Source organism: Myodes glareolus, chromosome 11, assembly GCF_982192425.1.
Source record: "Myodes glareolus chromosome 11, mMyoGla1.1, whole genome shotgun sequence".
Classification (NCBI taxonomy): domain Eukaryota; kingdom Metazoa; phylum Chordata; class Mammalia; order Rodentia; family Cricetidae; genus Myodes; species Myodes glareolus.
Genome location: NC_142036.1, coordinates 24,924,191 through 24,940,065, shown reverse-complemented (window position 1 = coordinate 24,940,065; position 15,875 = coordinate 24,924,191). Strand labels below are relative to the sequence as shown.

Genomic DNA, 15,875 nt, shown 5'->3' with positions numbered 1-15,875 from the left:
GTTCCATTCCCAGCAGGAGGCTGTTAACTAGGCTTCTCTCACTTCCACAGGCTGGTTTGGAGGAAATGATAACAGAGAAGTAGAGGTAAGGGGCATGTGGACAGTCTAGCAGAAGTGTGTAACAGGATAGGGTTATGTCTCTGGTAACTAGTAGCCCAGGACGTGGATGGACATTGGTTACTCCTATAATGCACAAGACATTTCATCTGTCCCCAGTTGTCTAAACAGTGTCCAGGCTGAGAATGAATCAGACGAGGTGGTATTTTGAGGTCTGCTGTTACCGGTTCTCGTGGGCTTGGCAGGCTCAGGAGACATTTTTGAGTGGCTGGGCACTTAAAGGAGAGGCCTCAAGCCTTGAGGTTGTTGTATAAGCTGGCAGGTTTTCTTCCTCTGCCTTCCTCTGGGTGTGGTACCTAGCACAGGTGCGTTAGACGTCAGGCTTGACAGACGCTATCTGCCCTGTTAAACAGTGAGCTTATCAACCCGGGCAGTATCAAAGGAAGACTGGACCAGCTAAGTGTCAGGGATGTGGCGGAGGTGCCCAGCCTTTGGAGCTGAGGGTGAGCTGTGTGGCTCCCTCTGGGATGGAGGAGCTTCCAGTCGTGCCCTGGGCCTTGTCACCTGCCGGCCCTGAGCGCCTCGTTGCCCGGTGCCAACTTGGAGACTTTCCTGTAAGTTTCCCTCGCAGGCTCCCGGCGCGGGCCACGGCGACAAGCCCGCGCAGCTCTCGACCCCGGCACCGCCCGCCGCCAGGCCCGGCCCCAGGGGCGCGGCCCGGCTTCCGCGCTCCCCAGGGGGCTACGGGCTGCAAGCCGCCGCCGCCGAATGGCTTCTGACAAAAAGCCCTTGACCACCAGGGCCGGCCTCTTCCTGCGAGCCCCGCGCTCTGCGATCCAGGAAGTGGAAGCCAACGGCCCCGCGCTTCCCCACTGGGCGCGCGGCTGGCGGCGGCGCTTGGCCCGACCCTCGGCGGGCGAGGGACAGCGCCAGCGCCACGCGGAGGTCGCCGCTCCCCTGAGCCTGGCGGAGCTGCGTCCCCAACTGCGGGCCCCACGATGCGACGCGCCGAGGCGCCCGCGAGCGCCCACCCCTCCGGGTAAGTGGCAGCCCGCGCCCGCCTCTCCCCAGGTGGCTCGCGACCTGCACCTTTGCTCTGCTTGGTCACCGTGAGTCCTGGCTGCTCAGGAGGGACCCTGGGCTGCGGACGTTTGGGCGTCGTGTTGAGATGGGGGCCCCCACCTCCGGCCCTGTAGGGACCCAAACCAGACGTGGGTTCTACAGGGAAAGGGAGCGGCACTGGTGAGTGCAGCACTTGGCCAAACTTTCGAACTCAAACTTTTGTAACTGGAAAAGCAGCGCACATTCCCCGCGGCTGGGCGGATTTGGTTAGAGTATATGTGTATTTGTACTTGTTCGAGCCCGGTGTGTCTGTGTAGACATGGCTCCTGCCCAGGCTGAACTTTGGATGCAAGCATTCGTTGTCCTGACGCAGCCAGCCCCGTGCACCCCAGTGCACCGCTGTTCTGCCCGAGCCCCAACCCCCCTCGCACCCTGCTGTCCTGGGGCTAGGAGGAGAGTGGGATGGTAGATCAAAGGCTCTACAACTTCAGGAACCCCACCAGGCAGCTGATCCTCTGCCCTGATTGAGGCGCCACCGGGATCCCCTCTGCTAGCCAACTGGATCGACTGGGGACAGTAACCTTTGGACCGTCCTCTGCTTCTGCTAAGCCTGGTGTGTAAGGAGGATCTAGGGTGCTCGGATGCATATGGTTGGCGGGATCCCAGGGCACAGATTCATCATGAAGTGAGTGAAACTAAATGGCTTGGGGATTGCTATTTTCCTGTTCTTTCCTATGAGAGATTAGCTCAGGAAGGGTCAGTTTTGAAGTGGAACAGAGTAGGAAGCGATTTCTGTGAAAGCCTTCCAGGACTTTCTGAGGTGCCATGGCTGATGGGCGCATCTGGGGCGCCATACCTTTGTATTTTCGTTCAAAAGTCCCGGGCCTGGTCTTGCGTCTGGCTGGCAGTTTTAAGTCTGTGACCTCATCTCCAGGGCCTTGGGTCTCCACTCTGTAGAACAGGAATTCTGTACCGATCTTGTGCGGGGGAGGGGGGCTGGGAGTGGCCTGTCGGGGCCCTTAAGTCATGTAGATCTGACTGCGTCCTTCCTCCTACCCCCAATCCCAGCTACAGCCACAGCCCGGAAATTCTGTGTTGATGCTTCCTTCGCTGGGGAACTGGGAATTCTGATGGGGAAAGGACTCCCGGGAGCAAGTATCTGCTCTACCCTGGGTGGGAAGGTTAAGCCGGCTAGAAAAGGAGGGTGAGAAACCAGGCATTGACCTCATCTACTTCCATTCCCCCCACCCAGCCCCACCCCCACCTCACCCCGAAGATGACCTGGCCTGACCCGTTTCCTTCTGCTTTTCCTTATTCGTGCCTGCTCCAGTGATTTAATCCATGCCTCAGTTTACTTACAGGGATAAGCAATAGTCACTACTCTTCACAGGCTGTTTTTAGGGTTAAGTTAGTCGAAAGCATTACTCAGATTGGCTGGGAGGCGATGTCCTCGACAGTTATTATGATCATTGTCATCTGTTGGGTGGGAACCTTCCTTTTGCCAACTGGGTGATTGGGACAAAGTGCTCTGACTTCTCCGCCCCATCTGGAAATCCTCCTTCACTAGGGTTGGAGTGGACGGATTGTGGTGTGTAGAGATTGGGGTGGGGAGTATGAGCTGGTAATTGTGAACCTGATGCTCATGTGTGTGTAGAGGCCAGGCACTGATGTCATGTGTCTTTTTCAGTTGCTCTTGGTCTCAATTTTTTTGAGACAGTCTCTCACTGGACCTCACTGATTCAGCTTGCCTGCCTGGCCAGCGAGCTCCAGAGGTCCGTCCGCCTGGTGTTACATGCGTTCTGGAGAAGCAGACTCGGGTCCTCGTGTTTACACGGCAGGCAGCTTACTGACTGAACCTTCTCGTTGTAACTAAGCCTCTGTTTATAGGCAGTATAGGGGCTAGGCCACTCTCTGACCTGCTTAGGACAGTGCCTGGTTCATGCTAAGCGCTCTCGAGTAGAAATTTGCTGCTGGAAATGCTTGTTACTTTAGAGGCTCTTTACGTGGGAAGGGTTCCTAAGTGGCCTGTGTCAAACCTCGTCCTTGGGGCAGGGCCCTCAGGGTAACATTTTCAAAATGTCCTTTCCTACCCCCACTGGCAGAGGGCTTGCTACCATGAGCTACCATGAGCGGCTACCCTCTGCACACAGAAACCAAAGTGAGTCTCTAACTGACAGCTGCTTCTAATGGTCCTGGTCCCTGCTCAGGGGTTGGTCCCTTCCAAGTACTGGGGGGGGGGGGGTACTTTCTAACACACCCTGCCCTGAGCTACACATTTAAAAACCCAGAGGCCTTTCACCCTAAGGCCTCCCTAGGCCCTGCTGCCACCAGGACTGGTCCCGAAAGCTTTCTGAGTCTCTTTGCACCCTGCTGGCCTTTCTCCCTTTCTGGAGAACCCTCTCCTTTCTGGAGTGGGAAGCATTCAGATAGCTGGGAATGCTACCTGCAAGCAGCCAGGATAATGTCACTTGAGTTCTGACTCCTGAACTGAGGGTATTTACAAGCAAATTCTGCTTCTTCTTGAAATGGTTAGCTGGAAGAAGAGAAAATGCAGAGAGGTTGCCAGCTACACTGGGGGCAGCCATTTTTTTCCCACCAACTGTTGTGGGAGGGATACACTTAAGACTGTTCACCACCCCTCAAACTGGTGTCCTCAGAGGACATAAGTTGGGCAGGAGGAACCCTCAGAGCGTTCTAGACAGATGGTCAGAGGAGGTCACTGGGACGAGAGGATATTCAGCAGAGGTTAAGACAATCTAGAAGAACATTCTAGGGGTGGGGCGATGTGGTTAGCGGGAGCCAGGGCTACAGAAAGTGGGTCTTGCAGGGGTTGAGCAGCCTTTGGTGAGTGCTCAGGACCTAGCTGAGGTTTGCACAGAGGGTGACAGACAGCAGCCGGGAGGCCCCTTACAGTAGCTTGGTGGTCAGGTGTAAACGGGATGGACCGGATGGACCTCTGAGGCAGGCGGAGTAAGAGTGGCAGACTTTGTTGATGGATCGAAGTTAGACTAATGAAATAGGGGATAAGGGGCAACTCCAAAGGCGGAGCTGGTGCAAGGCAGCTGCTCGGGATCACACACCCAGCTGTATGGAGTCCTAGGAGATTGAATAATGGTGTCCCTTGGGGTCTGGGAGAGCTGGAAGTTTTCTAGGCCCAGGGGAGACCTGGCAGGCACCCCACACCGCCCTGCCGTGGAAAACATGCCCTGTACATTTTCCAAGGTTTGCTATGTTGAGGATTTATGGGTTTACTTTAAATTGTATTTGTAAAAGAATTCCTTTCTTAAAAAAAATTGGGTGGGCCCTGATCCAATCTGTCCTCAATGTAGCAATGAGGAAACAGAGACCCTGAAAGAGGAAGGTGAACTTGGGCCTCTGAGCCTTTGGCCTGACATGATACAGGGGTCCTGTTAAGGCCATGCTGACCAGTCCTTAGTCTCGGTTGTCTTCTCTGGCTTCTTCGCTTTCAGGGTCTGACGTTCTCAGGTCGCCTTGACTGGCATCCACCTCCTGACAGAGACCCTGGCCTGGGGCAGTGAAGGGTTTTCCTACCAGGAATGTGGGGGAGGGATGCATGCAGCTGGCATGGCATGGAGGAGTCTAGGCATACCCATCCCTGTGGCCCTCCTGGACTCTCCTTTCTCTCGATGCCTACCTGTTCTGGACCCCAGGCTGGACAGAAAGCTTGAGGTGTTACCAGGCACTGGCATTCTGACACAGATGGAGTCTAGACATTACAAGTAGAAACACCTATAGAACATCTCTGCTGGAAGCAGGAGGGAGGCACGGATCAGAGGCAGGTCCCTTACCACCCTCTCCACCTCCCACAACTAGACTGCAGAGGGAGTGAGAGCTGGCCTTCAGGGTCCCAGAGTGATTGCTGTTTCTTCCCTCGGACCCTCCCCCAGGTTCCACCTGTCATGGCCAGTGAATCATCTCTTGGTTCGTGTCACTAGACAGTGACAAATGAGCTGAACTGGCAGGCAGCCATGAAGAAGAGAGGGGGAGCAGGTTTGGAGAAGCGGGAGGGTGGGGGGAGACTTGGAATTGGGATACTTGGCAGGCCCGGAAGGGAGGGTGGCCCTGCACTCCCCAGAAGTGAATGGCCCTGTAGTTTCTCCAATGACTTTGGAAAAAGAAGACATTGGCTGGGGTGGGAGGGGGGTGTTAGGTGGAAAAGATACAGGTCTACGGAGGTGACTTTCTAGCTACTGCAGGAGTTTGAGAGAATCGTGTGCCCAGAAAGAACCCAAGCACGGGGAAGGGGATCTAGAAGAACCCCTGAAATTTTTTTTTTTGCCCCTCTATCAGCCCCTTATTAGTGAAGGAATAGGTGACTATGAGTCACCTTGTTCCCAGTTAGGGGATGATTTCGTTAGGGTTTCTATGGTTGCGAAAGAACACCATGACCCCAAAGCAACTTGAGGAGGAAAAGGTTTTTATTTCATCTTACACATCTACATCCCAGTCCATCATCAAAAACAAAGGTCAGGAAGTGAAAGCCACGGAGAAATGCTCTTACTGGCTTGCTCCTCATGGCTTGCTCAGTCTACCTTTTTATAGTACCCAGGGCCATCGGCCCTGCCCACAGAGAACTGCACCTTCACGCATCAATCATCAATTAAGAAAATGCAGCACAGGCCAATCTGGTGGGGGCATTCTCTCAGCTGAGGTTCCCTCTTCGAAGATGACTCTGCCTTGAGTCAAGCTGACGTAAAATTAGCCAGCACATTGGGTTAGTGCAGACCTGACAACCGGATTCTAGGCCTTTCTATCAAGGCACCTCCTGCCCAGAACTTGCCTTTTATTCTTAGAATCAGGAAGCTGCACTACTTTATCCCCAGGGGAGGTCTAGACCCTGGAAGTCTTGACTGATGGACCTCCGGATCAAAACCACAACTGTAGTGGCTTTTCCTATCTCTCCTCTGTGGCACAGTGTTGCCGATAAGAAAGAGGGCAGCTGTTTCAGCTGCTTGGAGGACTCTCAGGCCAGGCAGGGAGAGCAGCATGCCTCTCCAGCCCCTTGTCACCCTCGGGTGCATGTCCCTCAAAGGAGTACAGACCCCAAGGTCTTTTCACAGTCCCTAGCCTGGAAGACAGAGGAGGCTGGACACCCAGGACATTGTGTGGGGACCCAGCTGAGCCCCATTCCGCCATGGTCCTTACTGACAGGATGTTATGAGCCCCTCTCAGGGAGGGGCCGAGTGGAACATCCTGAGCCTGGAAAAGAGATAGGCAGGGGTGGAAGTTCCGGGGCCGCTGGCTCCTCACAAGGCTTCAATTGCAGATGCCTGAACTCAGAGAAACTCGGAATTTAAAGGCACTGTTGTTGGGGAAGGTTGCAGTGCTGGAGGGGAGCCTGTATTTCTTTGATATGAAGACTGTGCAGGGGTTTGCATATATATCAATATATATCATCTGCAGAGCTAATGAGCATCCTGGGGTCCTGTCCCCTCTCAAGTTTGGGAATTGGTTTTTTAAGAAGCAATTCTCTGCAGCTCTGGTCTCCAAATATCTTATCTCTGAGGTGCTACTCCAAGGATATCTAGTAATTCCTTCCAGGGCTGGTCCATGAGCAGCGGGAATAGGGTCCTGCAATAAGACTAGGGTGCATCCTTAGGGCAGGCAGTGAATGTGTCTCCTGCCAATGGCTAGAAAGGTGACCCACAGAGTAGTCTAGAACATGCTAGTCCCTTTCCTAAAAAACAAAGGCAGACTCGGAAAGGAGGCTTCTGGGCCACCTCTCTTTCTGAGCAGCTAAGGGGAAATGCTTTCTTATATTGTGGGTTTAGTTGACAAAACTGGTCATGCAAAAGAGCTGAGTCTGAGAGCTCCCGAGACTAAGGCCAATGGTTTCCTAGCGGGGCCTTGACTGAGGGTGGGTGGGAGGGCTTCTCCAAGAAGGGTTGGCCTCAGGCTGGTTCGAAAGACCTCCCAGCGACCTTGGGAGAGGGTTGAAGGGGAGGGAAGAGGCAGGGAGGGGAGCAGAGAAAAATGTAGAGCTCAATAAAAATCAATAATAGTAAAGAACAATAGGGAAATCCCAAAGCTTTCAGTTGTCTACATGGTGTGTAAGTTGCCTGTGACGTCAACCTTAGACAGGCTTGAAAGATGGAGGAAGGGTTCTCGGGCTGCCTTCCAGAGTAAGGTCTCCTCACCACACTCCCAGGCCTTCTTCACGTCAGTCGGCCAGTCCCTGTGTGGGAGGCCAGAAAGTGACTCTGTGTCCTCCGTCTCCATTCAGTGTGTGAGAGTGTCCTTGGAGGAGAGAGAGGTGCACAGGCCAGAAGAATCTTTCTTCAGATATCAATGAGGCAGAGGGAGGGCTGTCTCAACTCTGTATCTCTCACGCTGTCAGACTCAGCTTTTCACGGAAGAATCTGGAAGTACTTTGGTTTCCACTTCAGGGGCTGTTCCTCTCCCCTAGATCGAAGCCTGTGAGGGCCTCTCCAAACCTGAGACAAGGCTGATAGTCAATAGTCACAAACTTTGGAAAGGGTCACAGAGATCCTCATGCTGTCTCGCCAGTTCCTGGAATGTTCCCTCTCTGTCGGTAGATTTAAAAGAAAGCACTAGCCCGAGATAGAATTTTAGTTCCTTTCAGACAAAGCGACCCACCTCTAGAGGGTTGTGGTCAGGCTTGTCTGTGTCTGAGGTAGCTACAGTGAGCTCAGGCCACATCCTATAAAGCATTGGCCCCAGGCTCGGGGCCAAGACTGCATCTTCCTATTCAGGGCCAGGTGGACTGAGGGTCCTCTATTTCTGGCCTGGGAAGGAAAGAATCTTTGAGAGAGAGGTAGGAGTGAGCCTTAGATAGGCTGTCCTATTAGACACTGCCCCCTGGAATGCTGGCCTCTTATTATTGCCGACTCTGAGATCTTCAAACAAGCCAAGAGCTTGTTTTTACTAGATGAGACTTGAGATGCCTTTGCCACTCCACTGATGAGTGGCGCCCAGTGGGGATGCTGGAGCCTATGGGAGGAGCCTGTTTTCTCAAGGGCTGGGTAGAATGGGCTAGCCTAGAAGGGAGGACCTCTGGCATTGGAAAGCCCTCCTCTGTAGGCTCCCTGGGGCTCCGAGGCTGGTGAAGGAACAAATCTGGCTTCATCCAGACTGATGGTCTCTGGCTAATGGGTCAGCTAGCAAGACAAGATTCACCTAGCTCTTTGCCCAGACTCCTCCCTCTCAGCTCTCAGAGGCTGGCCATGTGGGTGTGTCTAGGACATTAAGTCACTTCTAAGGATGGCATTTGATGACACTGTCAGTTACACCTGTATCTTCCTGCTCTGCGTGTTAAGTAGAGCCTCCTTCTGAAACATATTCAGGCATTCTTTCAGTCAGTAAATATCTTCCTGTTCACTCATTCACCCATTCTCCTCCAGCCACCTATCCATTCACCCGTCTGCTAACCCTCTCAGTCATTCAGACAGCTAGCCATCTGCCTCCCACCTGTAGATCCATCCGTTATCCACCCATTGTCCTCCTACCACCAGCCAGCGTCTGCCACCTGTCCACCCTCTGCTTGCTCCTTCATATAGCCATCTAGCCAGAAGTCCAGTTCATCTATGTTCCATCTGTCCACCCATTCACCTGTCTACCCATTCATCCATCTATTCATCTCTCCACTCACCCATTCATTCATCAGTTCATCTCTCCATCCATTCATCCATCTCCCTGTTCATCTGTCCCTCCATCTATCTGCCCATCTATTCATCCATCCATCCATTCATCAGTTAGCCACTCACTGAGCACTTAGACGTGTAGACGTTTCCAAATCTACTAGGGAACAGGAGAGAGGCATGTGCAGAGCTGAAGTACTAGGTACTCTAGACAAAGGTGTTGAGGGGGTACCACCATAGGCTGTGGTGAGCAGGGAGGGCACTAGCAGTGATAGCTCTGGGGTTATTTCTTCAAGGGTGAGTGTGTATTAACTGATGAGATCAGGAATACGGGGAAAGGAATTCAGTTAGGAGCTGGATTGAAGTAGAAAAGTTGGCACCAATAGGGCATGTGTGTGGAGCCCTGAAGAGTCTGATGTGGAGCAGGGAAAGGTGCTGTGTGTGAAGGCGTGGAGGGGCTTCTACTTGGCTCTCTGTAGAAGAGTTTGGGATTTATTTCCCATAGTGATGAGCAGGGCCTATTCCTCCCCTTAGGGCTCAGCAGTGCTAGGCAAGATGCTGCAGCTGAGCCTGCCACAGCACCTTCTTCCTCTCACATGGCTAATGGGGTGGCAACCCCAGCTCCTACAGTGTTGCCATGGTGACCAGAGACAGTGTTCTTAGCCCTCTGGACTGTGAGACCATTGGGAACTCTGTGTGCATGTGTACATGTGTGTATGCTTGTGCACGCACATACATGCTATTACATGTAGATACTATTGATCCTCAAAAACAATTTTTATTATATTCTTCAAAAATTCATGGACAAAAATAATGAAATTGAAAGCCTCAAACATTTATTTCTTAATCTGTACCCAGATCAAATGTGTGTTTGTATAATTTTAATCTGTGTGTACACGATAACTTGTGTCCCTCTTTTTGCACCAAGGGTTACTTCCTTCCATGTTTCTACATGTACATGTGTTGCCCGTCAACCCTCATAGTGCCATGCAATGTAAAATTACATTTTGTATGTATGCCATGCGCAAAGTGGAGATTAGAAGATAACTTTTGGAATTGGTTCACTCCTTCCTTCATGTGGGTCCTGGGAGTGGATCTCAGGCCATCAAGTTTGGTGCCAGGTGCCTTACCCACTGAGCCGAGCCGTCTCTCTTGCCTATGTTATGGTCCATGTAATGAAAAAAGTCAGCTTAGTCATTGCCTGTGTAGACTGTTCAACATCATCTCAAGACTCTGTGTTAAATGAAACCTCTGAAGATGTGTGCAGGTCTAAGGTTTAGGGACTCTCGATTTCCTCGAGAGTGGTTCTGGTCTCTATCCTAGGACCTTTATGAGAGTAGAGAAAGCCTTCGTGGTTGGCTCCTGCATTTTAGGTGTATAGAACTTTTAAGCCAAATGTTTCGCAATTTTCTTGCAAGTAGATATAGTCATTTGATTAAGTTCAGGACAGAGAGGTGTAAATAGGAAATGAAGTTTGCCCTTACAATGAAAGGATTTGTGCTTCTTATTGGCTGAAATGCAGATATCATGGCTGGAGCTGAGGCAGCCATCTTCGATTCTGAGGTAAACTTAAATGCAGAAGCTACATGGGGTGGGATAACAATATAGTTGGGGTCTCAAAATGTAGGACATCTCTCTCACTGTGGACTGTTTATCCAGAATCACACACGTCTCCTCCTATGAAGGAGGAACACATTCATCTTGTTTAAATCACTGCAACTTTACTTTTCTATTACAAATTCTATTCCAAGTAACAGAGTTTTCTATCTTTTATCCATACCCAGAAATACTAAACTGAATTTTAGGACTATGTGTGAGCCCCTGTTCTCAGTGGGGGCAGAAAGGAGAAAAAGGGAGAGGAGAGGCCACCCCTCCAGGACTAAATTGCAGGCCTGTGAGTTTTAGACTTCGCTGGAAGCTTCTGGAAGCTTCTGGCTGTTTATTCTGGTTCACATCTGACTGCAAAGCCTTGTGCTCTGGGATGTGTCATACCTCCTCAAGACTGTTGCATGCCATGGCGCAGGTTGTTCACTGGCTCAGATGTGCCTGGCTGAGGGCGTGCCAGTGGGGGAGGGGGAAGGAAATTGCATTTTACTCAGAGCTGAGCATCCTGACAGTTGTGTGGGAGGTGGGGTGGGCTCAGCCTGCTTCTGGGGAGAGCAAAGAGCACCTTCTTCCAACATGTACTGAGGCACTCTGTGGGCCATTGGGGACTCCCAACCAAAGAAACACTAATTAGCATATGTAGGGCACAAAATACTCAGCCCAGAGAAAACCGAGGGACAGTGGCCAGGGCTGGGAGGAGCTTATATTCCAGGGCTTAGAGGGCATGCAACCCCCGGAGTGAGGGATGTCAGCCCCCATGGGTCCACCCAGGCCTGTAACCACTCACTTCGGTGCCCTTCAGTTTTTCCCTGGAATGGACCCAGTGTGCCCTCTGTAAGCAGGCTGCAGCTTCCTAACTGGATGAGTCTGAGGCCCTCTGAGCCTTGGGGCTTAGCAGGTATTTCCTGTTTTCACTTGGGAGCTCATTGGGTTGGTATGCCGGTTTGTGTATCCAGGTCCTCACAGCCCAGGCGGTGGCTTCCAGTTGGGGCAATCACAAATGCAGGCACCACAGATGCCTGTGCCCAGATTTCTATCGTGAAACCCACATGACTGTCCGAGCTGATAGATAAAGAGAGTGGGTGGCCCCAGCTGTGGAGGCTACTACAGACTGGGCATGAACAAGGCTCACGGTCTGGACCAGAACTTAGCAGAGGAGACAGGGTGCAGCGGGGTTGCTGCAAGTATCCTTAGAAGGGAGAGTGCATGAGACCTTACAGGAGCTGTGTGTGCACAGCTTAGGTGGGGTGGGTGCTATTACCGAGGCTCCTCTCCAGGTGACTCCTCAGGCATGGGGCAGCCATGGCTCAGGGTACTCTCAGTGAGGCCTGGACACTGTGGTCAGAGAAGCAGAGAGCAAGCTAGTAGGACACACTTTCCCATCAGTTTCCTCATTGTACAAATAAAGTCATAACTGTTCCTAACTCGCGGAGTTATTGGATTTTGTGAGTTAATACGTGTGAGCAGTTTGAAGAATGTTGAACATAAGTAGGTGTCCCATGAGGTGTTTTTCTGAAGGTCCCTGCTCCTCACACCATGTCTCTGTCACTCAGCCTTCTGGCAGTAACCCAGCTCATAGGGTTTCTATGCCTTGTACAAACTGGTATCTACTTCCTGTCCATGGTCTACTTTGACTTGCTTTGAATGCTTGGGATGGATGCTTGCCCTCTCTGGTCTTTGCTTCCTCTGTGAATGAAACATGGAAATGCAGAGGTTCCATGCGCTTGTCACAGAATGAAGTTAAGTGGTGAGTGGCCTCACAGCCCTCTCACAGTGACACTTCGCAAAGACTTATGACCCCTCCATTCATGGTGGGATGAGAGGCCTGGGTGCATGTTTCTTGGAAGACACCCCCAAATTTGGAGGCTGGGAGAGCCTATGACAGCTGCCACTGGCCAGTCCTCCTATTTTCTCCCAAGTGCATCCTCTGCCTCCACTGGGAGCTGAGAGTAGGCTGCTGCCAGGCTCTGTGTGGAGAGCCCTTACCCTCACCTCTTACCCCCACCCTCACCCCTCTGATCCACCATACACAGGTCTTGGTTTCCCCCAGGGTCCTGTGTAGAAGCCTGGCTCACAATGGCTACCACTGGTATCGTAGCATGAGGACATTTCCGGTGGATCCTCATACGTCATGGCTTTTGTTTGAAAACCTGCCTTCTGGCTAACACTCACGTGAAATTCTCTAAGAGTGCCTGCCAAGAGCTAGCGGTCCTCTGACCAGAGGGCAGGTGGCAAGGTGGACACGTGTCCTTCCACGGTCTCTTTGCCTCACGCTGCAGACAGATGATGTCCTTATCAGACCATCCTTCACATCAGACGTGTTCTGATTGTACGTGTTGTTGTTGTCAATGGCGGTCATTTTATTGTTCCAAGTGCCCCCAGAAGCACTGAAAGGTCTTGTTCCTAGCAAGGAGGCCATGGTGTGCCTGGGAGAAGGTCTGTGGGCTCTGCAAGCTTCTGATGGGCGTGAACTGTGATGTCGTGGCGTGTGGTGTTTGCTAGTAATGAATGGAGGTTGTGTGTTCACTCAGCACAAAACTGAACCTTTGGCTGGCCAGAAGCCCTGAAAACAGGCTTCAGAACTGGCTTTCAGTATCCACAGGAGTAAGACTCTACTCTCTGAGGATAAGCCTGCCAGCTCCCTCTGTCCTAGGCCTCTATAATCCACCCATGAGGCTTCACCCTCTTCATGCTATAATCCCTTCCCAAAGGTACCATCTCCTCATACCATCCTACAAGGTAAGATTTTGCCTTGAGCATCTGAAACACACAGACATGGCTCTGGCAGCCCGTGTCTTCAGCTTCTTCCAGCCTGGTGCTTGAACACTCAGACCTGTCATATGTCACATCTGTTGGGGTAGCAGGGCGTATACGAACAGGGAGTCACTGAGTGGCAGGGTTCCGGGCCAGGGCACGCAATGCTGTTTGACTTTTGGAGGTGGCCTGGGAGGTGAATCCCTTAGAATTAGTAGGAAAGTCAGCCTGGGGTGCACACATGGCATACCTGACACCCAGTAGAGGAAATGTGACCACAGCCTCTGCTTGGGAGGGTGTCAGGTGACTCAGTGTCACAGATACCAGAGAGACGTGATGCTTTGATGGTTTGTGCAAGATGCGGGTCAAGCCTGTGTCCTGTCTGCACCCCCTCGTTCTTAGCAGTGACCCAAGGAGAGGCAGCTGCTGGAAGCCAGGCTTGCGTTCTGAGTCATCTCTCCATTTAGAGATGGGGACTCCTTTGTCAGAGGACACTTCCTCCCTCCCCCCACTGGCATCCATGCTCTCCAATAGCCCTATGGTTCAGATGGGGGCTTGTAACCTTTTTCTTGTTTTACTGCCGAGGAAACCCAGATTCAGAACAAGTCGGTAGCAGAGGCTAGACCAGAGGATTGCTCCCTTTCCAGGACAGAACTTTTCCCACACAACTCGAGTAGTACCCTGTGCAAGTTGGATGGTGGCCATAGCTGACCATTTATTGAGCCATCCCTAAGCTCCAGACGCCCTGGTTCTGGTGTTCCCCCACAGCAGCCCTTCCGGGTCAGCCAAGGTTAGTACTGTGACTGAAAGATTGATATGCGAGTATCAGTACACTGCAGGCAGGTGCCTGGGTGAAGAACTTGGTCTCTGTCCTCTTCTGGCGTGAGTTGTGTGTCCCCTGCCCAGCTCCTGTGTCAGTGCGTGATGGTGTGTGTGTGTGTGTGTGTGTGTGTGTGTGTGTGTGTGTGTGTGTGTCTTCCTTCCTGCCACCTCAATTCCAGATGGTGAGACCCCTGAATAAACACGCAGCTTACAGGGCCAGAGGCAGGGTGGCAGTGGGACATGGGACACTCCGGGCTATACTACTCAACGCTAGAATAGCCCATCTGGGTGGGGCCTCCACCCCTGGCTGTCTGTTCCTCAAGCCTTCTTGGTTCAGTTTTCTCAACAGCTCCCTCTGTGGGAAAAGAAAGCAGCAGAAACAAGGAGGGCACCAAACTTGGGGGTCAATAGAAGCCCAGGAGCCCCGGGGCAGCTGGGGTCAACCTGCTAAAGCCGAGGCCTGGTGTCCAGCCTGCCCCTTGGCAGCTCCTGGGAGAAAGCCATCGCAGGGTGGAGCTCTTTCCTGAGGTGCTTTCCCAGCAGGGCTGTGCTTAGGGAAGGGACACACAGCAAGAATGTGCTTCTCTCTCCTCGGCCCCCTTTGCTTTTCAATCAGAAACAAATCGTAGGTGACACAAGGTCACAAACACCCTGAGAAAGCCAACACTGGAGAGGTCCAGGTCTGCCGGATCCCCTGGGGTAGCTGCTGACTTTGGGTACCTATCACACGCCAAGTGAAGCCCGTGAAGACCGCACTGGGCAGTGTAGGTCTACCAGCTGCCCCATCTCCGTAGCTTCCTAGAGACAGCACCGGCTACTCTACAAACTAGCAAATCCAGCAGCCACTAACACACACTTGGGATGAGTTGGAGCCTTCAGGACCCATCTTCTGCTCTGATCCCTTTGTGGTGTCCTGGAGACAGCATTTCTGCACTTGTCCGCATACACAATCCTGTCTGATGCCCCTGGCTTCCGGCCCTGTGGATAGATGAGAACATTTCCCCCCTTTTTTTCCCTCCAGAGGAGGGGTCTGAATGTGCTAGCTGACTTGGATGAAATACCTAACGTTTCACTCAAGGAGGAAGGGTTTGTTCTCTCTCACGGTTCAGGCTCCCATCATGGTCACCGGGCTCAGTTGCTTTGGGGTCTGTGTGTCCAGGCAGACCATCGTGGCAGGAGTTGTCTGCCTCACCATGGCTAGGCAGCCGTGAGAGAACTACTTGTGAAGTAAAGCCACTTTTCCTGAAAGCTCCGGGAGCCATGGTCCCCCGTGAAGGACCACAGAGATGAGGTTGGATCCCTGCGGCCTGTCACCTCTACAGACCTCACTTCTTAACTCCACTACCATGGGCTCTTCTCTTAGAGGTTTTGGGGAGATACTTCAGATATACTCTGTGATGATGGAATGCAGGGAAAGCAAAGGGCCTCAAGTGTGGGGAGTGGTGGCCCAGTCTTCCCCTGGTACCATCAAGGTGTCCAAGATGCTCCCAAGCAATGAGCTGGGCTTTTGAGTGCCCCAACCCCAATTCTACTCTGTTTCGTACAAGAAACACAGATAGGCAAATAGCAAGTAAGTCTGGAAGGCTTCTTCCTGGGTATTTGTTCTTTCACTGTGTGTGTGTGTGTGCGCATACGTGTCTGTCTGTCTATATGTCTGACTGTCTGCGTGTGATGTGTGTTGTGTATGCTTGTGTATGGTATGTGTGTGTGTGTGTGTGTGTGTGTGTGTACACACATCACCTATGTGTGCTCTGTATGTGGAGATCTGAGGACAGCTTGGGAGCCTTCTGCTTTTGGTTTGAGACAGGGTCTCTCGTTGGCCTGAAATCTCACCAAGTAGACTAAGCCAGCTGGCTAGTGAGCTCCAGGGAGCGCATCTCCATCTCCCATCTCTGAGATTGCAAGCATGCGCTGCTGCGCCCAGCTTCTTAGGTGGGTTCTGGAGGTAGAACTCAG

At 52.3% G+C, this 15,875-nt stretch overlaps 1 protein-coding gene across 5 annotated transcripts in view; it reads left to right on the top strand.

Moving 5' to 3' along the window:
- The first annotated feature begins 226 nt into the window (after nt 1–226).
- Nucleotides 227–15,875, top strand: part of Rin3 (Ras and Rab interactor 3) — a 109,023-nt gene continuing 93,374 nt past the window's right edge. Inside the window, exon 1 of one of the 5 annotated variants that reach the window (XM_085697849.2) lies at nt 227–671. Coding sequence is in view for 4 of the 5 variants with exons in the window: in XM_085697851.2 (XP_085553977.2) it covers nt 1,226–1,299 (74 nt within the window). In the remaining variant the exon portion in view is untranslated. Of the gene's footprint in view, nt 672–938; nt 1,097–1,166; nt 1,300–1,651; nt 1,805–15,875 lie in introns of those variants that run through there. The other 4 variants (XM_048449486.3, XM_085697851.2, XM_048449483.3 and 1 more) reach the window with 4 other exon arrangements.